This window comes from Eretmochelys imbricata, chromosome 18 (assembly GCF_965152235.1).
Source record: "Eretmochelys imbricata isolate rEreImb1 chromosome 18, rEreImb1.hap1, whole genome shotgun sequence".
NCBI classification, from domain to species: domain Eukaryota; kingdom Metazoa; phylum Chordata; order Testudines; family Cheloniidae; genus Eretmochelys; species Eretmochelys imbricata.
Window position 1 is genome coordinate 1,468,894 of NC_135589.1, and position 27,658 is coordinate 1,496,551.

Below are 27,658 nucleotides of genomic sequence, written 5' to 3' on the forward strand. Positions count from 1 at the left end.
CTTGCCTACAGACAGCCCCGCAACCTGAAGCAAATACTCACCAACAACCACATACCACACAACAGAACCACTAACCCAGGAACTTATCCTTGCAACAAAGCCCGTTGCCAATTGTGCCCACATATCTATTCAGGGGACACCATCACAGGGCCTAATAACATCAGCCACACTATCAGAGGCTCGTTCACCTGCACATCCACCAATGTGATTTATGCCATCATGTGCCAGCAATGCCCCTCTGCCATGTACATTGGTCAAACTGGACAGTCTCTACGTAAAAGAATAAATGGACACAAATCAGATGTCAAGAATTATAACATTCATAAACCAGTCGGAGAACACTTCAATCTCTCTGGTCACGCAATCACAGACATGAAGGTCGCTATCTTAAAACAAAAAAACTTCAAATCCAGACTCCAGCGAGAAACTGCTGAATTGGAATTCATTTGCAAATTGGATACTATTAATTTAGGCTTAAATAGAGACTGGGAGTGGCTAAGTCATTATGCAAGGTAGCCTATTTCCTCTTGTTTTTTCCTCCCCCCCCCCCCCAGATGTTCTGGTTTAACTTGGATTTAAACTTGGAGAGTGGTCAGTTTGGACGAGCTATTACCAGCAGGAGAGTGAGTCTGTGTGTGTATGGGGGTGGGTTTTTGGAGGGGGGTGAGGGAGTGAGAGAACCTGGATTTGTGCAGGAAATGGCCTAACTTCATTATCATGCACATTGTGTAAAGAGTTGTCACTTTGGATGGGCTATCACCAGCAGGAGAGTGAATTTGTGTGGGGGGGTGGAGGGTGAGAAAACCTGGATTTGTGCTGGAAATGGCCTAACCTGACGATTACTTTAGATAAGCTATTACCAGCAGGACAGTGGGGTGGGAGGAGGTATTGTTTCATATTCTCTGTGTATATATAAAGTCTGCTGCAGTTTCCACGGTATGTATCTGATGAAGTGAGCTGTAGCTCACGAAAGCTCATGCTCAAATAAACTGGTTAGTCTCTAAGGTGCCACAAGTACTCCTTTTCTTTTAGAGATCTTGTAGGTGTTTGTCTCTGTCTGAGGGGTTGGAGCAAATGCGGTTGTATCGCAGAGCTTATTGGTGTAGAGGGCTTCTACATCCATAGTGGCCAGGATGGTGTTATCAGGAAGATCACCGATGGATTGAAGTTTCCTCAGGAAGTCAGTGGTGTCTCGAAGGTAGCTGGGAGTGCTGGTAGCGTTGTGTAAAGAGTTATCACTTTGGATGGGCTATCACCAGCAGGAGAGTGAATTTGTGTGGGGGGGTGGAGGGTGAGAAAACCTGGATTTGCGCTGGAAATGGCCTAACCTGATGATTACTTTAGATAAGCTATTACCAGCAGGACAGTGGGGTGGGAGGAGGTATTGTTTCATATTCTCTGTGTATATATAAAGTCTGCTGCAGTTTCCACGGTATGCATCCGATGAAGTGAGCTGTAGCTCACGAAAGCTTATGCTCAAATAAATTGGTTAGTCTCTAAGGTGCCACAAGTCCTCCTTTTCTTTTTACTATAGGAGAGAGGTTGCTCAGAACCAGACACAGACTTAACCAGGGGTGAAAGTGAGCCGGTAGGGGCTGGTACCGCGTACCAGCAAGAACCTGCCCCGGCCCATACCCAGCCCCCAGTAAAGCGTTGCCGTGGCAGCACTTGGATGTGACTGTGCCCTCTGCACATCGGCGGGGCCACTGACGTGGGGGGTGGGGGGCAGCAACGTTAAAGAGCTGCTACAGCAAAGGACCCTGCAGCACTTTAACGTCCCTGCCCCTTTTGCCCCCCCCCCGGCCGCCGAAGGGCTGGGTGGGGGGCAAAGGAGCTGCTGCCCTGGGGCCAGTGATTTAAAAGGGCCCGGGGCTCCAGACGCCACGGCTGCAGTAGCGGAAGCGGTGTCCGGAGCCCCGGGCCCTTTAAATCAACACGGGAGCCCCGGGTGGCGCGGGCCAGGCGGCCTGGAAGGGCTGGCTGGGGGATGCTCACCCCCCCAGCCCTGCCCCTTCCGCCCGAGGCCCCGCCCCTTCTGGGGGCCGGAGCCGCCCCGGCCCTGTACCGGTAAGTGGCCTCAGTTACTTTCACCCCGGACTTAACTCATTGTGGGCAAGTGAAGCCAGATCTCCAGCAAAGGTAATGAGCGAGATGCAGAAGTCACTGGGTGAGGTTCTTTGAAAAATCCATGGCTCTGTGAAGTAGCAGGGGAGGGATCACTAAAGCTACTCTAATTCAAGCCGTTGAGATATCCCTTGTCATGTTCTTCTGAACCAGATGTGAGCGGGGCACAGAGCAGGCTTATACTCAGCTGTGTTCATCGTTAGATCCTTTAACGCTCCGCCAGGGAGGGCCAAGGTTAGCTTACCTAAAGTATGGCGCACACAGTGCTGCCTAGTGGCTGAAGAATGTGGTACAGTTTAGCATCCCATCACATCTCCCCCTTTAAGTTCTACATTCCTACCAGTTACAGTATTTACACTGTCGCGCTGTCTTTGATGTTCAGTACAGATCAGTCTGTTCAGTGTCTCTGAATCGTACTGGTTTCTAATTACACAACCTGAATGCATAACGACTTGGTCATCTGGCTGTCCATTAGCTGCAGTGACTGGCTATGTTGGAATCCTTGAGTCCTCGTCTACTTGTTCTGCATCTGCCAGCTGCAGAGTTTGCTCTGTTGATTGTTCTTTGAGGAACAAACTGTAGATGTTGATGGTTTCTGTTGAACTCTACACTGTTAGCTCGATCACGTACGATCTGGGTGCTGAATTCTTTTTCTTCACAACAGCTATTCCGTGGTGGGCAGGAGGGGCTGGGAGTGAGGGGGAGGTGCTGATTGGTGTGGCCACTGGTCGGCAGGAGGCGCTGGAGGGAAGGGGGAGATGGCTGTCGGTGGGTGCTAAGCACCTACCATTTTCCCCCATGGGTACTCCAGCCCACACAGCTATCTATAAAATTAATCCAGTCCACACAGCTATCTCTAAAAATTCTCACATGCCCATACGCTTGCCAGGCACTCCTTGTTCATACAGTTTTTCTACTTCCGTAAGTGTGCAAGAGAAAAATGCACTAATTTCCACTCAGAGCCCTGTTGTTAAAACAATATACCACCGAGGCCACAGGTGCTTGCATCTGCACTGACCAGGGTGGGTTTGTTCACATCATAGTTCTTGAGAACTGGCGCTGTTGAAATCATTTCTTTTCCCTTTTTGAAGGCAATTTCTTGGTTTGGCCCCATAGCCAAGATGTCTTGAACTTGAACAGTTCGTTCAGTGATTTTGTCACTGAAGAAAGGTCTTATAGATATTGACCAAGGTAATGTACCATCCCCAATATACGTCTCAGTTTTGGTACATTGATTGGTACATTCAATTCTAGAATTGCTTGTACTTTCTCAGGACTAGGACTGATTCCATCTTTCTTTATTGTTTGTTCCAAAAACTCCTTTGGGTTCGGTGGAAGATGGATTTTTCCTTCTTAGCTTCAGTCCAGAGTGCCTGATAAGGCATAGGACTTTATTGAGGGTTTTGGTGTGTCTTCCGTGGAAGTTCCACTTATCAGAGTGTTATGGATTCTCTCATTGCTTCAACAGGTGAGTGTTCAGTTAGTAGTGACCTAAGTTCTGGGTTTATTTGTTTTTATGGCATTTCACAAGAGAAGTGAGTCCAATCCTGGGTTTGCAAATGCAGTCTCATGTCTTGGAAGTGTAGTTGTTGTTGATGGGAAGTTTTGAGGTGTTAGCCTTATGAGGTGCTCTCTTCCCCTGCAAACACCTCACAAACCAAATGTGGACACAGCCTCATGGCACAGACCTCTACCTCTGGGTCTGTCCATTGCAACAAGTTTCCAGGTTTTAATGTCTATCTTGCATGCTTTGAGGTTGGCCTTCAAGGCGTCTTTGTATATGAGGATGGATTGATCCTTAGAGCAGGTTCCTGTCTCAGCTGGCTGGAGAGTGCTGGTTTCGGTGTATGGGAAACCTCCATGCGCACCTTGTGTCCAACCCAGCGAAGCTGAGCCCTGATGAGCATTCTCTTGTGGGCAGGGATTTGCACCTCTCAGTGACCTCTGTGCCGGGATCCTGTCCTGCCACTTGATGTTGCAGATGGATCTTAGGCAGCATAGGTGGAAGCTCTTCAGCTGTTTAATGTGGTGTTCATAGAACGTCCATGTGTTGCCCCATGGAGGAGTGAGGTGAGTACAAGAGAGTGGTAGGTTTTTTATCTTGGTTCTGAGGCAGACTCCACGTTCCCTTTGGAGTTCATGGGTGAGCCTGGCAAATGTCAAGCTGGCCTTTGCCAGGCGCTGAGTGATCTCATCATCCAACATGGTACCCGGGCAGCAGAATTTCCTGATTGAGTTGAGGGGTGTGTTGTCGGTTGTGACAATGGGATCATGATGCGGGTGGTCTGATGCTGGCTGGTGCATGACCTCTGTCTTTGTCAGGCTGAGTGTGAAACTGAAGCATTTTGAGGCATAGGAAGAATGGTCCACAATAAGCTGAATGTCCTCGAGTGTGTGTGTAGGGAGAGCACAGGTGTCAGCAAACAGGAGATCTCTTAGTAGCTGTTCAGTTACCTTGGTGCAGGCCCTGAGTTGCTGTAGATTGACTAGACCCCTCATCCAATATAAACCAGAAGTCTACGCCTCTGTCAAAGTCCTGGAATGTGACCAAGAGCATGGCTGAAAAGACAGTGGCAAAGAGGGCTGGAGCCATTACGCATCCTTGTTTGGTGCCATTGGTCAGTGGTTCTCAATCAAGGGTACGCAGAGATCTTCCAGGGGGTACATCAACTCATCTAGATATTTGCCTAGTTTTACAACAGGCTACATAGAAAGCACTAGTGAAGTCATAGAATATCAGGGTTGGAAGGGACCTCAGGAGGTCATCTAGTCCAACCCCCTGCTCAAAGCAGGACCAATCCCCAATTTTTGGCCCAGATCCCTAAATGGCCCCCTCAAGGATTGAATTCACAACCTTGGGTTTAGCAGGCCAATGCTCAAACCACTAAGCTATCTCCCCCCAAAGTACAAACTAAAATTTCATGCAGACAATGACTTGTTTATATTGCTCTATATACACTGAAATGTAAGTACAATATTTATATTCTAATTGATTTATTTTATAATTACTAGCAAGTAGTTTAAGTAAGGTGAAACTTGGGGGTACACAAGACACATCAGACCCCTGAAAGGGGTACAGTAGTCTGGGAAGGTTGAGAGCCATTGCCGTTGGTGACAGGGAAGGCTTCTGATGAGTCTCCATAACCCTGCCCATTATGCCATCATGAAGTGAGCAGATGACAGCAGTCCTCTTCTCTGGGCAGCCAAAATTATGGAGGAGTTTCCACAGGCCCTTGTGATTCACTGTGCCGAAGGCCTTGGTCAGGCCAGCAAACACCATGTACAGGTCCTTGTTCTGTTCACCAGCCTTCTCTGCAAAACTCATGTCCATGGTGCCATGGCCAGGACGAAAGCCACACTGTGACTCTGGATACACCGAGTCCACTAAGTGAGAGATGAGCTTGCTGGGGACTACAAGGATCTTCCCCACTATAGACAGTTGTGCGATTCCACGATGGTTCTCACTGCAAGGTATGCTTCCCTTCCTCTTGTATAGATGGACTATGAAGGCATCTTTATACTCCTGGGGCACAGTGTCCTGTTCCTATATAGTCTTGAAAAAGTTGGTGAGTTTTCTGACCAGGTGAACACCTCCACATTTGTACACATTAAGTGGAATGCAACCAGGGGTGGAGACTTGCCCCTGAACAGCTGCTTGATGGCCTTAGTAACTTTGTCTAAAGAAAGGTCCACAGCTAGCCCCTCCAGGACAGGACACTGCGGGCGTGAGTCAATGGCTCCATTGGACATAGTGGATTGACAGTTCAGGAGACTATCAGAGTGCTCTGCCCAGCTTTTGACTGTGAGGAGCCAGTTACCATCTGCTGTGAGGACAGGATATCAGAATATCATCCATGGAAACGACAACTCCATTTGCATTAGTTAGCAATTCTGCCATTGTTTTTTGGAAAATTTCAGGTGCACTGGCAATTCCAAAAGGTGATCTTTCAAAGCAAAATCTCCCAAAGGGTCTGATAAATGTAGTCAGTTTAGCACTTTCTGTGGCTAACGGAATTTGCCAGAATCCACTCAAGGTATCCAGCTTGGAGAATACTGTAGCTCCTTTCATTTTGGGGAGGAAGTCAGCCAGTGGTGGAAGGGTAGATTTTTGTCTCACAGCTAATTCATTAAGACTGTTAAGATCCATACAGATTTGTATTTTTCTATTTTTCTTTATTTCTGGTACCATTGGGGCACACCATGCAGTTGGCTTGATTATGCCAAGCCGCTCCATTCTCTTTAACTCAGTTTCCACTTTATGAAGTAATGGGCTAGGAATCCTGCATGGTGTAGGTGCACTGTATGGTTCAGCATTGGCTCTTAAGGTCATTGCACTGGATCTTCTTTCAGAAGTCCAATATCACCAAATATTCCATGGAGTTCATCCACCTTTCTCACTAGGCCCATCATGGCTGCTCCGCTGTGGCCGGGAAGGCTGTTGGTCTGTGTCCTTGGATCACGTACACTGTGAACACAAAGCTCTTGTCTTTGTAAGTTGTTCTGTGGTGAGCTGGCCCATGCAGCTCAGAATCCCTCCAGGGCTAGCCTGAGCTGTGACAGGTAAATTCAGCTTTGGGAGAGGTTGAAGGCAATTGCTGAGATGACTGTGATGTCAGCTCTGAGTCAATTTTAAAGTCAATAGTCTTGCCAACAGAATAGTCCGTTTCACTCTCCAGGTACATTCTGTGTCACCAGCAGTGATAGATCCCAGAACAACAGCTCATCTTGATTGTCTGTAATATGAGTCAACTCCCTGTGGTGGCAAACAGCCAAAAAATGTCCATATTTCATGCACATATTACACCATGCGCCTCTGGCTGGACATGAATCATCTCTTGGGATACGACTTTTTCCACACCTTGGGCACTAGGCTGGAATTTGTCCCTCTTAGCCTGGGAGTTCTTTCTCCTGGCCTCAGGGTTTTATGATAACATGCAAGTGTCTGTCTGCAGCTTTTAATCTAATTTCAGGTTTTTCAAGTTGCTCCTGCCATTTGGCCTGTTGTTTGGCTAATTCTGACTGCTTCACTCTCTGCATAGCTGTGGCTGGGGTTAAATCTCTTCAGCTGTAGCTGCTGTGAAAGGCTTTTATCTGTTAACCCAATAACCAGCCTGACTCTGATATTTTCCTGTTTTGGATTCCCCAAATCTCAGGTTTCAGCCAGTGTACCCAGAGCTCTTATAAAACAGTCAACATTTTCCCCTGGTTTTTGAATTCTCTGGTGAAAACATGCTTTTTCATAAACTACATTTCTCTGAGGTAGAAAATATGCATCAAACATAGCCAAAACCTGTTCATAGTCATCTTTGTGACTATCTTCAGTAAAGTCAATAGATATAAAGATATTCTCGACCTGTTTCCCCATAGCATAAATTAGAGACGATACCTGAATATCTCCAGTTTCTTTGTGGAGTTTTTTTTAGCAGTTCAAAATCTTGCAAATTACGGCTTCCAGTCAGTCTATCGGGAAGGTTTGTCAAAGCTGTAGTTCTCTGGGGCATTGAAGAGTGGCTGTAGGTCTCCCCCCTGCCACCCCTTCTCCCTGACTGGAAGTTCGGGCAGCAGCAGCCACGACTGGTGCAGGTTGTTGTGGACAACAGGTTCCAAAGAGCACCAGCCCCTTGTGCCCGGTGCCCCCCAGATGGAGCATGGCCAGAGTCATGGCAGTGAAATCTCTGGCCAAGTCCCAGTGCCAAGAACACTGCCTGAGATTTACGGCCTGCCAGTCCCCTGCACTCAGCTGGCCCAGCTCCCAGCAGCCCTGGGATTGTCCCCCCAGACAGACTTCATCCTGGGAGCCACCGTGACCTTGGGGGGCTGTTACCTCTCTGCGGGGCTTTGCTGTGCGGGGCTGTGCCTTGCAAGCTGACGTGGTGCCCTGTGGCTGGGCGCGGTGTCTCAGGGTATTGCCTCTCCGTAGCCCCTGCGACCGGCTGTCCCATCCGCCCATGGCCTCCAGCCAGGGCACAGTTACATTCAGCCCTTTCGGATGAACCAGAGCTTGACTCAACAGTGCCATGACATTGCCCCAGGTCCAGCCCCTTAGTCCTTCTGGCCCCTGTGTCTGGGGCCTCCATACAGCCCCCTTGGTTAGCCTGTAGGGACCCACTCCCTGCCTCCACCCTGGATCCAGCCCAGGGACCCTGCAGCAAGTGGGTTTTCTGCCTCATCAGCCCTCTTTCTTCTTCCCTCAGCTACTTCCTGAACCAGCCCAGCTTGGGTGCAGGGGCTCGCCTTGTCTGCATCCTGCCCTGGGGCCAGGCTCGTGGTCTCAGCCGCTGCCACAGCCAGGGATGCTGGAACCGTTTTTATAGTGGGGGTGCTGAGAGACTTGAAACCAAACTGTTAATGATGGAAACCATTTCAAGCCAGGGGGTGCGGCAGCAAAGCATGAAAACCAAACTAACAGCAGTAGAGCCCAGCACCATGCCTCCTGTCCCACCAGCGGCCTGGCCATCGTCCTGCACCCGGTGTGTGCAGGAGCCTGACAGCAGCTGGGCTCCCCTCTGGGAGCTGAGGGGAAGAGGCCTGATGCCCTCCCAGGGCTGGGGTCCTCTGAGCTGGGCTTCTCCCTGGTAAGCATCTCCTCCAAACCTGGCATCAGTCACAGGTGTGCAGGGCGGGGCTGCCCGATCCCATGGCTGCTCTTTAACCCCTTCCTACCTGCTGTGGGGTTTGTGCATCCTGGCCCTTGGGGTCAGAGGAGCAACCCTGGAAGGCGGTATCTGTGTGTCCCCAGAGCAGGCCGCAGCCGTGTGAGCTGGTGCATGTTGTTAGCGCAGCTGGGCGCTAGGCGGGGACGAGCCGGCTCCCCCCAGGGCCGTTTCCATGCTTTGCCGTCTCCCGAGGCAGGGACAGAGGCACTGGGATTCAGGGGCTGCACATCCTGCTGGGGCTCGGGTGGCAACTCTCTCTCTCTCCCCCGCCTCAGTGAACCTGGTGGATTTTTGTGGCCTGACCATCAGAGACGACGGGCTGATTATCAATTCGCACAGGGACTCCCGGCGCTACTACTTCGTGGCCACGGGGACAGACTGCTCCCTCACCATGCAGGCCGCGTCGCCCAAAGACAAAGTCCAGTTTCAGTTCCGATTCTTCTTGGTGTACAGCTTGCTGCGCCTGGCCCCCAGCGGCAGGCCCCCACCCACTGCCACCGGAGCACCTCTGCCCCCAGAGACCACCCGGCCCAGCCAAAGGGGGCCTGGACAGACCTCGTCTGGTGGAGACTGGGAGCTTCAGGATCCCTGCAATGCTGGATCGTATGTGCAGTTCTATGATGGCAGAGGTCGTGCTGCCGAGCCCCTGGGGGTCCCGCTGTGTGGGAAGAGCATCCCCAGGCCCATCCTGTCCACCGGGAACTACCTGACCCTCCGCTTGGTGACACGGGGGCAGCAGCCCCGGGTGGATTTCGTCGGCGATTTTACATCCTTCCGACTGGGTGAGGTGCAACACGTGCAGGGGGCACGAGCCAAAGGACCTTGCCAGACAAGCACAGTGTCTAGCCCACAGATCAGCTGCCCAGCCCCTGCCGCCTGCCTGGAGACCACTGCCAGCTGTGCCCTGGGGCCCGGTCACCGGCCGTCACGGGGCCAGGGCACATGTGGCAAAGGGCTTCAGTGGAGGAAATAAACTGAGTATTTGTGCCATCTGCTGAATCCCCGCCAGGCTCTGCAGGAGTCTTGGCCTGGGGTGGCTGGATCGGGTGCAGGCCGGGGAGCAAAGGCAGGGCTGGCCCATGAACGCCCGGGGGGGCAGATTCCAAAGGCCACCTGATTGGCGGGGTGGGGGGTGAATCAGGAGTGACATGGGCTTGGCTGCAAGCGCGTGTGATGGCGATGAACACCCATCAGGCACGGGGAAAACGCACCTGTTTGCCAGGGACTCCACAGTTGCCTGGAACACAGAATGACGTGTGCCTAGGCCCCCCACGCACAGCTGCACATATATTCCTGGACACACGCTGTCTGCACACACCCCTATTCACACAGACACACACGGCTGCACACACCCCTAGACACACACACAGACACACACGGCTGCACACACCCCTATTCACACCCCTATACACACAGACACACACGGCTGCACACACCCCTATACACACCCCTATACACACAAACACACATGGCTGCACACACCCCTAGACACACACACAGACACACACGGCTGCACACACCCCTATTCACACCCCTATTCACACAGACACACACGGCTGCACACACCCCTAGACACACAAACACACACGGCTGCACACACCCCTATTCACACCCCTATACACACAGACACACACGGCTGCACACACCCCTATACACACAGACACACACGGCTGCACACACCCCTATACACACCCCTATACACACAGACACACACGGCTGCACACACCCCTAGACACACAGACACACACGGCTGCACACACCCCTATTCACACCCCTATACACACAGACACACACGGCTGCACACACCCCTATACACACAAACACACACGGCTGCACACACCCCTATTCACACCCCTATACACACAAACACACACGGCTGCACACACCCCTATACACACGGCTGCACACACCCCTATTCACACCCCTATACACACAAACACACATGGCTGCACACACCCCTATACACACGGCTGCACACACCCCTATTCACACCCCTATACACACAAACACACATGGCTGCACACACCCCTATTCACACCCCTATACACACAGACACACACGGCTGCACACACCCCTATACACACAAACACACATGGCTGCACACACCCCTATACACACGGCTGCACACACCCCTATTCACACCCCTATACACACAGACACACACGGCTGCACACACCCCTATACACACAAACACACATGGCTGCACACACCCCTATTCACACCCCTATACACACGGCTGCACACACCCCTATTCACACCCCTATACACACAGACACACACGGCTGCACACACCCCTAGACACACAGACACACATGGCTGCACACACCCCTATACACACGGCTGCACACACCCCTATTCACACCCCTATACACACAGACACACACGGCTGCACACACCCCTAGACACACAGACACACACGGCTGCACACACCCCTATTCACACCCCTATACACACAAACACACACGGCTGCGCACACCCCTAGACACACAGACGCACACGGCTGCGCACACCCCTAGACACACAGACACACACGGCTGCACACAGACACCCGCAGACCGTGTCTCACACAAGGCTGCACAAATGCTTCCACACACACAGGCCTGCGTGCACGCACACCCAGAGTCTCACACAAGGCTGTACATGAACAGCTGCACACACGCTCCTGCACACACACCCCCCCATCTCACACAAGGTTGCACATGTCCTCTCACATGCAACCTCACGCTCGCTCGCTCTCTCACCCCCCCCCCCCCCACACCCACTGTGGCCAGTGTAGTTCAGGTCTTCAGGTTGTGCCGACTGTCTCGGGCTCTGAGACACAGGGTTTCTAGCCCTGCAAAGAGCCCTTTAGTCAGGGTGAACTCATGGCCCTGCTGAGATCAGTGACGCCCCGCCCCTGATGCCAGTGAGCGGGGCGTTGGTGGAGCGATAGCCTGGCTCCGCTCTCAGTGGTCACTGCCAGGCCCCAGAGCCAGTGGTTCCAAGAGAAACCAAAGGCCATTCTCCCTGGTCAGACACCCCCGCTGCTCTGGTGCCGCCCCCCTGACTGGAGAGGCCATCTCCCCTCCAGAGCAGTAGGTGCTGCCATGTCCTTTAGCCTCTTGGCATGCTCGCCCTGCTGTCTCACCCGTGGCTAGTGGGGCGTTAAGGTCCGGCTTGCAGTGCCCCAGGCAGGGCCCCAGCTTGCAGAGAGCCTGGGTCTGAAACTCTGCGGCATGGCTAAGGTTGCCAGTTTTTGACTGGAACACCCTGTTGGAAAGGGACCCTGGCAGCTCCGGTCAGCACCACTGACCAGGCTGCTAAAAGGCCAGTTGGTGGCGCAGTGGGGCTAAGGCAGGCTCCAGGCCTGACCTGGCTCTGCGCAGCTCTTGGAAGCAGTCCGCATGTCCAGCTCCTAGGCACAGGAGCAGCCAGGGGGCTCCACGCACTGCCCCTGCCCCGAGTGCCAACTCTGCAACTCCCATTGGCCAGTGGGAGCTGTGGGGGAGGTGCCAGCAGGCACAGACAGCGCACGGAGTGCCCTGGCCCCTCTGCCTAGGAGCCAGACATGCCGACTGCTTCCGAGAGCCGCCTGAGGTAAGTGTTGCCCAGCCAGATCCCCACTCTCAAACTTCCTCCCATGCCCCACCCCCCTCCCTCAGCTCAGAACCCCCTCCTGCACTCAAACTCTTTCCCAGAGCCCACACCCCAAGCTCTTGCCCCAGCCCTGAGCCACCTCCTGCACCCTAATCACCTCATCCCCGGGAGCCTGGCAGCTTGGTCACGTTTCCCTCTCTGCCACTGAGTCACGTACCCACGCCAGTGCATGCTCCCAGCCACGCTGTCAGCACTGGCCATCTCCATTCCAGGCTTCAGCATCTCCGAGTGCAGCGAGGAGCCGTACTTCCAGTGCCGGAACAGCAAGTGCATCCCCAGAAGCCTGGTGTGTGACCGGATGGGCATCGATAACTGCGGGGACGGCTCGGACCAGGCGGCCCACCCCCCTGCCAAGTGCAGAGGTCAGTGCGGGTGGGGAGAACCCAGGGCAAGGGCGGGGGAGAGGGAGTGCCCCCGAGAGCAGTAATGGACAAGAGGGCTGGAAAATACGGGCCCGATCCTGCCTGGTGCAGTTGGGAGCGCGGGGGAGCATTCTGGATGGGAGGACGGGGGAGCAAACAGACGGGGAGGTGGGGGGCTCTGAGGCCTTTAGTGAGGCAGCTGCCAGGGAAGGGCTGCTGGGGTGGGAGGGGGCAGCAGGAGCTCAGGGCTGCTCCCCTCCAAGGGTTTTCCTGGCCTGGGGGCTCTTTGCTGGGCTGACGCCCGCACCGGCAGCAGGTGCAATTACACCCCCTTCCTCTCCCCCATGCAGGCCACCTCCCCACATCAGCATCTCTCCAGCTGGTGAGCAGCCCTGCAGCCAGCGTCACCCCCTGCATGGCGGCTTGTGCCGGGGCAGAGAAGAGCCACCCCTTGGCCCCAGACACTGCGCCCCTGGACAAGCCTGCAGCAGGTACCTAAGTCCAAGTGCAAAGTCCCGGGCCTGGCCCAGAAATGTGCTCAGCATCTGGCATTGTTCATGGATTTCTCCGCATGCCCTGGGGGCAGGGCTGGGCTGTTCCCCATGGTACAGACGGGGACTGGGGCAGGGCCAGGGCCTGGGACCCGCCCACTCGCAGGCGGTGGGTGCTCTGCTCTGTCCCCTCCTCCCTCCACCCCATGCGAGCAGGGGAAGAGGCTGAGCAGGGGCGGGACCTCGGGGTGGGGAGAGGCCAAGTGGGGGCAGGGCAGAGCACCCCCTATTTATTTTCAGTGGGTGCTTGAGCCCCTGCGACATGCCCCGGGGGGAGCCTGAACCGGCGGGCAGCCAGGGCCCTTTCTGCCCAATCTGAGCTTGCTCCTGGGAGACCAAAGCCCAGGATGCCCCCAGCACTTTGCAGAAGGATTGACTGATGTGTGCGCATGTGTGTGTGTGCAACGAGAGCTCTGTGTGTGTCATGCCAGACACGTGATGATGTGTGTGTAATGACAGGTGTATGTACATGTGTAATGGCAGGTGTGTGTCCATATGCAATGAGGTGTGTATATAATGACAGATATGGGCTCATGTGCAATGACATGCATGTGTGTGCAACGACAGATGTATGTGTAATGACAAACTTACGATGGCACGTGTGGAATGAAAGGCCTGTGTGCAGGTGTAATGCCAGGTTTGTGTAATGACGTGTATGTGTCTATGTGCGATGACACGTGCATATGTGTGTAATGGCAGGTAGTTGCATGTTTACATGTGTGCACATGCACTAGCAGCTGTGTATGTACCTGTGCAATGACAGACGTGTGTGCATGGTGACAGGTGTGTGCCATGACGGGCGTGTGCATGTGTAATGACAGGTATGTCCATGTGTGCAATGGGTGTACTGACAGGTGTGTGCCATGACGGGCGTGTGTGCAAAGTGTGTAATGACAGGTGGGTGTATGATGTGTGTGCATGCATTGACACGTGCAATGGCAGGTGGCTGCGTGTGCGATGACATGCGGGTGTGCAATGGCAGGTGGCTGCGTGTGCAATGGCATGTGTGCAATGACAGGCATGTTTACATGTGTGTTCCTCCTCCCCCCGCTCTGAGCTCAGGCTCGAGGAGTAGCGGCTCGGCAGGCGAGTGGGAGATCAGCTGCTGTCTCACACTGACCCTCGCCGAGGCTCTGGGCCCTGCAACAGGCACCTGTGTTGTTCCTCTCCCAACGTGCCCCCTACAGCGACCCTCCAAGGGCCAACGCCTGGCCATGTGATGCAGCATTGCCAGCTGTCCCCTGCGGCCCGCATCCACCCTGTCCCTGGTGTCTCGTGCCCCCATGCACAGTGCAGCTGGCTTAGCACCACATGGCAGAAGGAGCAGGGTGGCAGCAACTCAGGCCCTGTGGCCCCATGGCTGGGGCACTGAGGGCACGGGAGCCCCCTGGGCTCTGCCCACCCTGTGGCAGGACAGGCTCGCCAGAGTTGTCTGCTTTTGGCTCCAGCACGTCGAGGGCGTTCGGGGGCAGAGATGGCCACAGAGCGGTGCTGGGGAGGAGAAGGGAGGCACCTGGCACTCACTGCCCCCAGCCCTTTTCCTTCCTCTCCAGGTGAGAGGAGCTCGGGCTCCCTGCTGCCCCTCTACATCCTCCTGGGGCTGGGCGTGGGCTCAGCCCTCCTGCTCTGGTGCTGCTGGTCCCCTGGCTGGTTTGTCTGGAGACTCGGGGCCTGCCGGTTCCTGCCTGGCTGCAACTCCGTGTGGGCCTCATGCCAGCTCTGCCCCCGCAGCTGTGCCCACAGGAACCAGGGCTGTTCCGGCAAAGTGACGCCGCAGCACAGCGACGACCTGCCCCTCTGATGCCAGCCGTGCCACCTTTGCCCGGGGGCGGGCACTGGGCCTCCCCCCGGCCGGAGGAGCAGGGATCCGACCTCTCCTGCCCGTGCCCTCTGCTGGCTTGGTGGGGTGGGTGGGGGGAGATGAGAGGGGATGGGGCAGCTCCCACTACCCCCCCGCCCACTCCCATAGGCACGGGCCAGGCCCCATGTGCCTTCCCCCAGAGGCGGCAGCCTCCAAAACACAAGGGCCCAGAGGGCTGCTTGGGGGCCCAGGAGCTGCCCCAGTGAGCGCTGCGGGTGGTGGAAGGAGCGACAGAGTCACTGGCCTGGGTGGGGCTTGGCCCCCAGCCTTTGAGCACGGCGCGGCTGGGGGCAGGCCGCGTGCCCCCAGATCGGCCTGTGAGTGTTGTTGTGACGCGTGCCGCACCAAACGCACTGTCCCACCCTGTGGGGTGCAGCTGGCGGAGGATGTGAGCCCAGCGCTAATAAAACAAGCCCCCCCTTTGCTTGGGAGCTGTGTGCGCCCAGCCCTGAGCTGGCCCTGCAAGCGGGTAGGGCTGGGTGGGCATCACTAGTACGGCCCATGGTGCTGGGGTCATGCTATTGCAAGAGCTTTGGGGGTGACCAGGCCTGGCCATTTCCTGGGGTGCTGCACCCACCTTGTCACAAGCAGACGCTTTGGGGCACCTTGATTTCCAGGTGCCCAGTCTGTGCTGAGGGCCAGATTTGGCAGCAGCTCCAAGCCTGCGAACTCCTCTGCAGCCCCAGGAGCTGCCGGCATTCGGCCCCACTGGAAACCAGGCCCAGGAGAGCCAACACCAATGGCCACTGCTGCCCCCTACGTGACCCGGCTGAGGCTGGGAAGCCAGGCACCGGGCTGGTTCAGCACGGCTTATTTAGGAACAGTGACCAACCCCCATCTTCTGCTAAAGGGGCCCTGGGGCTTTCCCCCAGCTCCTGCACAAACAGCACCGGCTCCATCCGGCTGCAGCTGGGCTCCCCAAAGGAGGCTCTGGGACGGGGGCAAGCAGGGCTGGCAGGTCCAGCAGGGGCCAGGGCCCTAGCCCAAACACCCCAAGGGAAACGCTGCTCCCCAGCCAGTGGAAGAGGAGCGTGGCCTTCGCCTGGCTCCCATCACACTCCCCCATGAAGCCCCACCAGGTGCTGGCTCGGCTTAATGGGCCCATAGGACTGGTGGGGCCCTGCCAGACTCTGCATCCAGCCCCCTGCCTGCCCCCTCACTGGCAGCTGTTTGGTGACTCGTTAACAAAGAGGGACCCATGGGACAACTGCTAACACCCCCTGTATTGAGTCCTGGCCCGGCTGGCAGGCGCCCGAAGCAGACACACAGGGCGAGGTGCAGCTCACCCTCCGACAGACAGCTCAGGCGTTACTTGTCGTTTAATAAGAATCCAGTGAAACAGCACGAGCCGGACGTGGTCTGGGGTCGGGTGCGTTAGGACGCCATCTGAATGGCAGGAACACAAGCAGCCCGGCTCCCTGCCGGTCTCTGGGGTGGCAGCCGCCCCGGAGAGAAGGGCAACGCAGGGCAGTGGCAGCGGGACCTGTGCCGTGTGCTGGCACCTTGCCCCGGGGCGGGACGTCACTCAAGGCAGAGAGGTGACATTGGCTGGGCTCTGTTAGAACCGGTGCCCTTGGAGCTCCCGGTTCTGCTCAGGGAGCTGGTGGTGGGCTGGGGCAAAGGGCTGTTTGCAGTGGGCTGATCTGCCCAGCCTGCCGCTGCCTAGGCCGAGTTGTCTCTGTCCCACTATGTGATGCTGGGCAAGCTCCAGCCAGTGCAGTCGGGGGCGCGATTTGCAGGGCTCGGCGCTGGGTGAGTGCTCAGTTCTGGACCTGGCAGAGCCGGCAAGAGCAGTGAGCGAAGATTGTCCTGTGAGCAGACGGCTCCAGAGCAGCGAACGCCCCCTGCCAGGCAGGGAGGGCAGGGAATGGGTGGGCAGCTTTCAAGGGTCTGCCCAATGGTTGCTGGGTGAATAGGGGCAGCCCGGACCCCAGAGGGTCCTGCTGCTAATAAGGCACTTGCGTCTGTCCGCCCGTCTGACTGGGGAGGAATGATCTTTGGGGGGGGTCCCAATCCAGCCCTGAGGGCTGGTCTGCGTTGCTGCCCATAGGGACACGTAACAGCCTCTGCTCATGGGATGCTCCTGCCGCCACCACTGGTCTCTCTGCGGGGCCCTGGAGTGAGCCATGGGGCTGCCGTCATGCGTGGGCCCCCAGCTGCGCATGCGGGATGCTGGCCAGGGTACCCTGCAGCATGAGCTGTTGTCGCTCCCGGGGCCTGCCCCTCCAGGAGCCTGCCCCTGCCCTCCTGCTCTGCGGGCATGACCTTCCGGGTGAGGGTCTAGGGAGACAGCTCAGCTAGTGGCTTGGGGCAGCCGTGGTGCGGGTGCTGGAGTGTGGCTGAGGCAATGGGGACGGCCAGTGTAAACAGACCAGATCCTGGTGGGAACCCCTGCCCTGGCCTGCTGGCTCCTGTAGTGCTGGCCCATGGAATGGAGGGGGTGGGGGTGACCAGGCTGGGAGCCCCCTGCCTGCCCCTCACTGCTCCCGGAGAGAGGGGGCAGGCTCTCCTGTCGATTCCCCCCGAGCGGGGTGAGGCATGCCACCTGCAAAGTGGGCTGTGACTTCGATCCCACTCTCCTAACTCTGGAAGAATGAATGTGGATCCCATCTCTCCCCAGAGGAGAAAAGATGCCCCGTCTCCCCAGACCCCCATCCCTCAGCAGGCATGGGGCACAGCAGAGCCAGCTGGCACCCTCTGTCCCGCCCAGCTCAGGGGCACGTGCTCCGAGTGCTGAAGCTGGAAGGCAGAGGGGTGGGCTCCCCATCCCGTGGGGCCCTTGCTGGGCAGGATGTGGAGGGGCTGGCGCTGGGTTGGGCTCCTGGCTGTCTATGGCCACGGGCCCATGGTGGTTGGGTCAAATCCACCGTCTCCTCAGGTGCGAAGGGTCCGCGTTCCCGTGGGGCTGGCGGGAGGCGGGGCTGCCCCCTGCTGCCACGCGCCAATCACACAAACAAACCCTTCCCCCACTCGCTTGGGGTAGCAGCGAAGCTCCATTTTCCTCTGGGTTTCTTTACAAAAATGAATCATCGTAATAATAAGCAGCCGAGGTCCCCCAATCGGCCTGCGGACGGGGCCGGCGGCGGACGGGGCCGGTGGCAGCCAGCCTATGAGGGGCACTCCTGCATGTTAACTCCCGCCTCCGAGTGATGCTGCAAGTCAATGGGCTGCCGCGGCGGCTGGCCCGGCTGCTCGTGGCTCAGCACCAGGTTTTTAATGCATCCTGTGATTCCGGAGCGGAACTTGCCGGCGGTCAGGGCTCGGATGGCAGGAGCGCCTCCTGGGGGCGAGAGGAGAAACAGTCAGCTCCCAAAGACACTGCCGGGGGCAGCCCCAGGCTGTCCCGAGCGCTCCAATGGCCACAGCCGGGACTGGATCACTCCACATGGCCCACTGCTCTTCATGGCCTGTCAGAGAGCAGGCTGGACGGACTGAGTCAGACCCAGCACGGCAGCTCTTACGTCCTGTTCACATGGAGCGGTGGGGAAACCGAGGCATGGAGCGAGCTAAGGACACACACAGGGCGAGGGGCAGAGCTGGGGATGGAACCCCCTCCCCTCCCCTGCTCTAATCACTAGACCCCTTCTTGGGAGGGGGGTTTATGGGAATTCCCCAAGTGACCATGATCCTCTCAGCGCATCCCAAACCCGTGAGTGTCGCTTCTGCTGCTCCCCAGTGCAGAATCGCACCATGTGACACACCTGGGCTCCGCTGGCCCCATCCCGCCATGGGAAGTGCCCGGCCTGGCAGCCCTCTCACTCCTTCTTCTGTTCCAGAAGCGGTGGTGCTGGCTCAGACAGGGCTCCTGGGCATTAGGTCCCTGGGCAGGAGGGCCCAGCTAGCGGGCAGGGGCAGGGGAGAGCCCCAGTTCCTCCCCTCCCCCTCCCCAAGTACACCCAGGTCTTCCAAGTCCCACACAGCCCGTCCGCTCGTGCCCTGCAGGTCCCCAGGGCGCCAGCCCAGCCTCACCTATGTACACACTGCCTTGGGTGTTCACCATGACGTTGCTGCCTGGTGACTCCCCGCTCACCAGCTCCTCGCCATCCACCTGAATGGAGCCCCGCCTGCCTTCCCTGCAGGACACAGAGACAGGTGTGAGCCAGGCTCGTCCAGGGCCAGCCCCCATCCCAGCCGGGAGTGAGGGGGCAGGATGATCGACCATGGGGGAGCTGCGCCCACTGACACCAGTGACTCCCCTGCCACCCCACTGGGCTCCCCGGCTCCAGGCTGCAGCCTGGCTCAGCCCCTCTGCAGGGGGAGCCCGGGACTAAGGACCCTTTCAGAATAGCTAGAGGGCTGCCTTGCAGTGGGATGGCTCCCTCCCCTTCCCTTCCCAGGGGGATGTCTGGCTGTAGGACGGTGCTGAGCTAAGCCCTGGGGCCCCTCACCGAACGGCCGTCACTCTGTGCCACTCTCCATCATTGATTGGGTCCTCAGAGACGATGTTGGCTTCGCCGCTGCCCAGCTGGTAACTGCAGGGAGAACAGCTGGTATTAGCACCCACTGCCAGGGGGCAGCGTCCGCATAAACCAGTGCTCGGGGGGACGAGGGGGGGGGGGAGGCGGGGAAACAACAGCATCCACCCATTACCCAGCACTAGCCGGGGGGGGGGAGGGGGAAGCAGTGTCTGCATCGCCCAGTGCTCTGGGGCAGTGGGGTCTGGGGGAGACCGGGGAAGGGTGGTTCTGGGACCCTGGGGGTGAGGCTCGGGAGGGGGGGTCTAGGGTCTCAGAGACGGGAGAGTGGATCTGACATGAAAGAAGTGGGGAGAGAAGGTGGGTCTGGGATCCTGGGCAGGGGGAATGTGGATCCAGGCTGCAGGTAGGTCCAGGGTCCCAGGTGTAGGGGGAAGGTGGGTCTGGGGTTCCAGGGAGAGGTGGATCTGGGGTCAGGGGGAAGGTGGGTCGGGGTCCTGGGGGCAGGTGGGTCCGGGGTCCTAGGAACAGTGGGAAGGTGGATCTGGGATGCCGGGGGGAGGTGGACCTGGGGGCAGGGAGAAGGTGGGCCCAGGGCAGGTGGATCTGGGGTCCCAAGGCAGGAGCTCTGGGGTTTCTAGCTTGTGCTCTGGACATGCTCCCTGGCTGGCAGAAGGGGTGCGTCAAGGGACACATGGCCATTTGCTCCTCGGCTGGCACCAGGCCATGCTCACCTGAACACCAGGTGTCCATCTCTCAGGCCGAGGCTGATGAAGTCTTTGGCTTTGCCGTTCTGCCCTTGTTCCTGCCAGAGAGAGGCATTATGAGACTGCTGTCTCCTGTCTGGCTGGGACCCTGCTCAGGAGCCAGCCCGGGAGCCATGGGCCCTGCCTGCCATCCAGGAACGGGTCCGGCTGGGCCCAGGGCATGAGCCAGCCAGCGCTGTGGGGCCCATGAAGCAGGCAACAAGTGGCGCACGCTCACCTGCAGAGCTTCTTGGCAACACTGGGCTGGATGCTCCGACTGACCCCGTACAATGGGGAACGCCTGCATGGGCAGCCAGCTGCACTGCCCGCGGGGCGTGGGAAAACCCACCCCTGCGCGGCTGCGGACAAGTGGGGGACATGGCTGTCGGGGGCCGAGTTGCAGGGAGTGATAGCTAATCGGGGCTCCCCGGGTGTCCCTGGCCGGGGTGCATGCTGGTGCCCATGCAAACTTGTGCCCCTGCAGCAAGCACAGCCTGGTGATCCCGGAGGCCGTAAGCCGCACTGCTGCTCCCCATCTGGTGTCAGGCCCAGCGCCCGAGGGCACTGCAGTAAATACCTCGTTAGTAGCATGTGGCTTGAGGGCAGACTGCCCCGCCACCTGGAGGAGAAACGTGCCACAGGGCAGTGAAATGCCCATTGCCAGCAAAGCAGCATGCACCAGGGAGGTGATGGGGAGCCTGGCAGCCATGGCATGGCTCAGGGAGTAGTACCCTTGGGCGACGCCAGCCCGGCGTGGCATGGAATGAGCAGTTGAGCATGGCAGATTAGTACGGGCCTGGCTCTCTGGCCTGAGACAGGAGGCACAGGCCGGCTTCATGCATGTGCAGGCAGATCAGACAGTGTGGGGGGATAGGATGTGAGTCCAGAGTGGAGCCGGGTTCCAGCCCATGCCATAGCCGGGGAGGGAGCAGCCCAGCATGCTGGCTGGCGCACTATGCCCACGTCCTGATCACACTCAGCAGCCAATCCCCCAACTGACAGCAGGGGGCACTGCTGGTCAGACCCGCCTGGCACCCAACAGATTCCCTGTGCCCTGCTCCTCCTCTGCCCCAGGCCGAGCTGCGGAAACAAGGCCCCTCTCCCTCCTCTCCAGAGGGCAGCCAGGAAGCTGGCTACTCTGCATGCTCTGCCCTTCCCGAGGGCCCATGCACCTGGCCCTGCCCTTCATCCTGGCTCCCCACAGCCCAGAAGCCCCTGAGGGGCTCACTGTGCTCCCAAGTGCTGAGGGAGAAGCTGGTACCCTCCAGTGCCCTCTCAGCCATCTGGGATGCCCTGGCCCTCTCCCCAGTGGGGTGTGCCCAGCTCCGTCCTGCCTCATGCGCTGGCCCCTCTTCCCCCCTTGCTGGCTGCTCTCAACCCACCGCTGCAGAACTCCAGGCCGGCAAGTGCTGTAGATGGAGTTGCCCTGGCCGGGGACATGGCTGCAGCCCGTCCCTGGTGCCGCCCTCAGCCCTGGAACCCAGTCCCGCAAGGCATGCTGGAACCATGCTCACCCCTGGGCTTTCATTGCCCGGGCTGCCCTTGTCTCCGACCTGCCCCTCCCACCTCTCCCTCTGGATCTGGCCTGTGTCACCCTCACCTGGCCCAGCCTCCGTTCCGGAGTGCCAGGGAGCCCAGACAGCCCTTCCCCGTCACCCACCCATCTTCTACCTGCCCCAGCCACCCATGCTGGCCTGGTTCCCACCTGCCCCAGCCCAGCTCCTCTCCGCCTTGTGCTCACCCCGAGCATCCCCCCACATAGCAAGGGCCGTGGAGCCCAGCCCCCAGCGCGACTCACCACGCCCTGCCAAAGGAGGAGGCCGTTCGGGGAGCGGGTGCGCACTTCCAGCTCAATGGTCTCTGGAGACTTGGGGTGACTGCAAGGAGAAGGCAGCAGCTGTCAGCCCTGGGCCCCAGGGTATACAGGCAGGGAGCAGAGACTAGATCATGGCATGCCCCGGGAGCCCTGCCCCCCCAGCCTCCAGTCCCCCGACCAGGGCCCAGCTCTGCCATTCCTCTGCCCCCAGAGCCAGGCCACATGGCCTCTGGTGGGGCTTGGTGAGATGTCTGCTCCCGGATCGGCCTGCCCAGCTCACGCTCCAGGCTCCCTCCCCGGCTACGCGGAACACCGCGTGGCTGGCACTGGGAGCTGGAGCCAGTGCTTGCCCCAATGGCACATGCTGGGAGCTCCGGGCCTTCCTGAACACAGACGGCATGTGGGCAATGGGGCCATGCCCCTCCTCCCCCTGCCCAGCATAGGGGCCCACTCACCTGTGGGGCAGCACGTGCCGGGGGAGCGCGAGGTAGCCACTGTCCTGGAAGTAGGCTCCATACTGGCCTGGGGCATCTGCAGGGCAAAAGCTGGGATCAGACAGCAGCGGGCGCTGGGAGCCGCCCTGTCCCACACCTGGGCTTACCATTAACCCAGCTGCGCCCAGGACACTCTGTAAGGAGCTGGACCTGCCCCTGCCGCAGATGCCCTGGGGCGAGGGGGTGAGCACAGGTCAGCCAGCGCTACTTCCTGATGCTTCCCCCCCTGCAGCTCATTGAAGCCCACCACCTGGGGTGAGCTGCCCCGCCACCCTTGGCCACCCCCCGCAAGGAACCTGGGAGCCGCTGGGCCAGGATGCCCACGGGTGTTGCTAGTACAACGAGGGGGAAGGAGAGAGGCGGTGGGGGAGAGGCCAAGTAAAGTAGGTACCGTACCGTTTCCCCCGCTGCCCTCCAGGGCCCACTCACGGTCCAGCGCCGCCAGGGCCAGGCCTGCATGCAGCAGAGACAGGCGCGGGTTACAGGGAACACAGCGCAGCGGAGCAGCCCAGGGCACGAGCTCTGCGCCACGCCAGGGAGCGGGCAGAGGGCTTGGCCCAGCCAGGGAGCCCCCGCAGCCCTGCCAGCTTGGGCCCTGGAGCTGGCTCCCCACTGGTCCCTCCACTGCACAGGGCTGGGGGTACCAAGTGCTACGCTCCAAACCAGACCAGCTGCCCCCAGCCCCAGCCCCGAGCACATGCTGCCCCCCCAGGCCCGAACACACGCTGCCCCCCCCAGGCCCGAACACACGCTGCCCCCCAGCCCCAGCCCCGAGCACACGCTGCCCCCCAGGCCCGAACACACGCTGCCCCCCAGCCCCAGCCCCGAGCACACGCTGCCCCCCCAGGCCCGAACACACGCTGCCCCCCCCAGCTCCGAGCACACGCTGCCCCCAGCCCCAGCCCCGAGCACATGCTGCCCCCCCAGGCCCGAACACACGCTGCCCCCCAGCCCCAGCCCCGAGCACACGCTGCCCCCCAGGCCCGAACACACGCTGCCCCCCAGCCCCAGCCCCGAGCACACGCTGCCCCCCCAGGCCCGAACACACGCTGCCCCCCCCAGCTCCGAGCACACGCTGCCCCCAGCCCCAGCCCCGAGCACACGCTGCCCCCAGCCCCAGCCCCGAACACACGCTGCCCCCCAGATTCCCAAGCCATGGCACACTGCTTCCTTCAAGACCCCGATGTGCTGCCACCTGACCCCCCCAGCTCCAGATATGCTGATTCACCATCCTCCCAGCCCCGGCCATGCTGCTGCCCACCCCTGTCCCCTGTACACTCAGCTTTGGTTCCCTCCCTTGGTCTCTACAGGCCCCCGAGCCCCACTCTGACTCCTCCCCTCCCCCTGCACCCACGGCGCCCAGAGGCCTTCTGCTGCCCCGCTGTAGCACCTGCCTCTCCCTAAGGGCCTGGCTAGATCCCTGGCAGGTCCCCTGGGGCTGTGCGAGGGGCAGGTGAGGCAGCTCCCTGCCCGCCAGCCCCAGTCTGCGTACCCTGCTCGCAGTAGGTCCCCGAGAAGCCGGCCGGGCATAGGCACTGATTTGCCTTGCACATCCCGCCGTTCAGGCAGGGGTTCCTGAGCAGGCACTGATCCTCGGAGAACTCGCAGCGATTGCCTGTGGGGAGACAGCGGGGGGTTGTGGGCAGGGCCTCTCACTGGGCCTCCCCACAAGGGGGCATGCACACACGTGTGAGCACAGACAAACACACACACGCACACTCACTCCGGCCCCATGTCACGGATCCCCAGGGAGAGGGGACCCCAGCTGTGGGGGACCCGCCCTGGGCACATCCCCGAGCCGCATGCTATGAGTGGGGATGCCCAGTTCAGGGCCCCTCCTCACTCCGGTGGAGGGGCTGCAATCTGCTGCCAGCCGTCCCTGGGCCCTTGGCAGGGCAGGTGGCAGTGCCCCGGTGCGCAGAGGTGTTCCCAGCCCTGCCCATGCTGCCACTGCGGGGACAAGGCGTGCCCACCTCGGAAGCCATCTTGGCACAGGCAGTGGAACTCATACTCTCCGGTGGCTATGCAGGCGGCGCCGTGCAGGCAGGGCCTGCGGTCGCAGGGCGAGCTGTCATAGCACTGGGTGACGCCCCGGCTCTGCAGGAAGCTGTAGGAGATGTCCACCTTCTTCCCATTGATCGACACCTGGGGGAAGGGAAAGGGGACGCCGTGTCACCGGCACACAGGCTCCCTCAGACTCAGTGCCCGGGGCCTCTCTGGGTTTAGCCACTTTTGACACGGTCTCCCACAGTATTCTTGCCAGCAAGTGAAAGAAGTATGGGCTGGATGAATGAACTATAAGGTGGGTAGAAAGTTGGCTAGATTATTGGACTCAACAGGTAGTGATCAATGGCTCCATGTCTAGTTGGCAGCCGGTATCAAGTGGAGTGCCCCAAAGGTCTGTCCTGGGGCCGGTTTTGTTCAATATCTTCCTAAATGATCTGGAGGATGGTGTGGATTGCACCCTCAGCAAGTTTGCAGATGACCCTAAACTGGGAGGAAAGGTAGATACGCTGGAGGGTAGGGATAGGATACAGAGGGACCTAGACAAATTGGAGGATTGGGTCAAAAGAAATCTGATGAGGTTCAACAAGGACAAGTGCAGAGTCCTGCACTTCGGATGGAAGAATCCCATGCACCGCTACAGACTAGGGACCAAGTGGCTCGGCAGCAGTTCTGCAGAAAAGGACCTAGGGGTGACAGTGGACGAGAGGCTGGATATGAGTCAACAGTGTGCCCTTGTTGCCAAGAAGGCCAATGGCATTTTGGGCTGTATAAGTTGGAGCATTGCCAGCAGATCGAGGGACGTGATCGTCCCCCTCTATTCGACATTGGTGAGGCCTCATCTGGAGTATTGTGTCCAGTTTTGGACCCCACATTACAAGAAGGATGTGGAGAAATTGGAAAGCGTCCAGCGGAGGGCAACAAAAATGATTAGGGGACTAGAACACATGACTTATGAGGAGAGGCTGAGGGAACTGGGATTGTTTAGTCTGCAGAAGAGAAGAATGAGGGGGGATTTGATAGCTGCTTTCAACTACCTGAGAGGGGGGTTCCAAAGAGGATGGAGCTCGGCTGTTCTCAGTGGTAGCAGATGACAGAACAAGGAGTAATGGTCTCAAGTTGCAGTGGGGGAGGTTTAGGTTGGATATTAGGAAAAACGTTTTCACTAGGAGGGTGGTGAAGCACTGGAATGCGTTACCTAGGGAGGTGGTGGAATCTCCTTCCTTTGAGGTTTTTAAGGTCAGGCTTGACAAAGCCCTGGCTGGGATGATTTAGTCGGGGATTGGTCCTGCTCTGGGCAGGGGGTGGGACTAGATGACCTCCCGAGGTCCCTTCCAGCCCTGGTACTCTGTGGTTCTAGGGGCTCTGGGGCCTACACTGAGGAGGCTGGCATTGCCCCAAACTGGGCAGGCTGCACTGGCACAGAAGGGCCCTTTCAGAGCTGGGTAGAGAACACAGTATATGTGATCCAGGCTGCCCGGGAGCCACTCAGTGCGTGACCTGGTCCCAGGCTGCCCCAAGCTGAGCCGCCGGCCCCCCACTGCTAAATAGGAAGGGGTTCACCTGCCCCCTATGGGACTGTTGGGGTTGGTGTTTGTAAACCACTTCCAGAGTCAATGGCACCACTAGGAATAGAACCCAGGAGTCCTGGCTCCCAGCCTGCCCCTGTTCACCCCACTAGGGCCCACTCCTTTTCCAGTGCCGGGGATCGAACCCAGGAGTCCTGGCTCCCAGCCCGCCACCACCTCTGACTCCACTCCTTGTACGGCTCAGGAGTGACTCCAGAAGGGTGTGACTCACCTCCCCAATGCAGCCATGGAAGCTGGAGCTGATGCTGGCGGCTGCAGGCAGCGTGACAGATTTGTCCACCCCGCCCAGGTACATAGGCGTGCGGAGGTTGAGCCCTTGGCTCTTCCCCGGGGAGGACCTCTTCACCGGCTTGCTGCTGTCTACCTGCAGGGTGCCATCCTTGTTGATCCGTTCTGCCGAGACTTTGTGCCACTGGCCCAGGGCGAGTGGCTCTGTGCTCTGGAGCACAGCCATGCCTGCGAGAGAGAACGGTGAGACGGGCACGCCGCCTGGCGCCGAGCTCAGGGCACGCCCCAGGACTCTCTCCTTCACCTGTAGTGGCAGGGTAGCCGCAATCTCCCCTGCCAGGGCATGTCAGGACCTCGCAGGATGGCAGGTGCTTTCAGATCCCTATGCCCTGCCAAGGGGCATCACAGGGGCCAAGCACAGGAGCCAGTGACAAGGCAGATGGCTGCAAGGTCCTGGATCCCGGGCTACAAAGGTCTGTGTGCTGGGAGGGCACCACAGAGCCCGTGTGCCCGTGACGAAAGGGAGCCAGTGCGGTGTGGGGCTTGGGGGGCTGAGGGAATTGGCCATGGCCCAAATGCAGCCCCGGGCAGCAGCAACGGACCGGCCTTCCTGGGGGTGAAATGAGCGTGGTGGGGCAGCGTCCCTTGCCCAGCAGGCACCTCCCAGAACAGCTCCCCACGCAGCTGACACCAGCCGCCTGCATGCAGACAGTCACAGCAGACAGGCCACAGAAACTGAACCCTCCCCGTCAAGAGCTGGCCCGGCCCCGCAGCCGGGGAGGTGGGGCGAGCGCCAGTGGGGGGGCTGAGGGGCAGATGCCAACACCCAGCCCTGCTGGGGCCCCAGCAGGCATCTTCGCTTGGGGCGGGACTAGCGCCAGCCGTGCCCAAACGCCCGGCGCCCTTACCTGAGCCCAGCTCGTAGCGGAACTCCACGTGCCCGCTGGCCATGGCGAGTGACACGAAGTCCTCCACGGGGGCGCCCGATCCCCCGCTGAACAGGACGAGGCCGCTGGGGGACAGCGGCTTGAACTCCACCTCGAGGCGCAGCTCGTAGTGGATGTTGGTGAGGGGTGGGTAGGAGATGAACGAGTCGCTCCCACTGAAGGAAGGGGTGGTTGCCATGACGCCTGTGGAGTGGGGGTGTTACTGAGGACCGTCCCCGGCCCCAGCCGC

The 27,658-nt window shown here is 58.9% G+C and overlaps 2 protein-coding genes across 2 annotated transcripts in view; one reads left to right on the top strand and one right to left on the bottom strand.

Annotated features, from left to right (window-relative positions):
* Positions 1-8,952: 8,952 nt before the first annotated feature.
* LDLRAD2 (low density lipoprotein receptor class A domain containing 2) lies at positions 8,953-15,403 on the top strand. Its single transcript, XM_077837469.1, has 4 exons — positions 8,953-9,562; positions 12,629-12,778; positions 13,129-13,269; positions 14,883-15,403. The coding sequence occupies exons 1-4, from the start codon at positions 8,953-8,955 to the stop codon at positions 15,128-15,130; spliced, it is 1,149 nt and encodes a 382-aa protein (XP_077693595.1). The 3' UTR covers positions 15,131-15,403.
* Positions 15,404-18,297: 2,894 nt separating this feature from the next.
* The window catches only part of HSPG2 (heparan sulfate proteoglycan 2), a 173,972-nt gene continuing 164,611 nt past the window's right edge, over positions 18,298-27,658 (bottom strand). Inside the window, exons 84-94 of the mRNA XM_077837560.1 lie at positions 27,391-27,612; positions 26,466-26,710; positions 24,635-24,806; positions 24,154-24,276; positions 23,058-23,114; positions 22,623-22,698; positions 22,150-22,228; positions 20,340-20,410; positions 19,579-19,662; positions 19,160-19,263; positions 18,298-18,470 (exon numbers count right to left, since the gene is read on the bottom strand). Coding sequence (XP_077693686.1) covers positions 18,298-18,470; positions 19,160-19,263; positions 19,579-19,662; positions 20,340-20,410; positions 22,150-22,228; positions 22,623-22,698; positions 23,058-23,114; positions 24,154-24,276; positions 24,635-24,806; positions 26,466-26,710; positions 27,391-27,612 — 1,406 coding nt within the window. The remainder of the gene's footprint in view (positions 18,471-19,159; positions 19,264-19,578; positions 19,663-20,339; positions 20,411-22,149; positions 22,229-22,622; positions 22,699-23,057; positions 23,115-24,153; positions 24,277-24,634; positions 24,807-26,465; positions 26,711-27,390; positions 27,613-27,658) is intronic.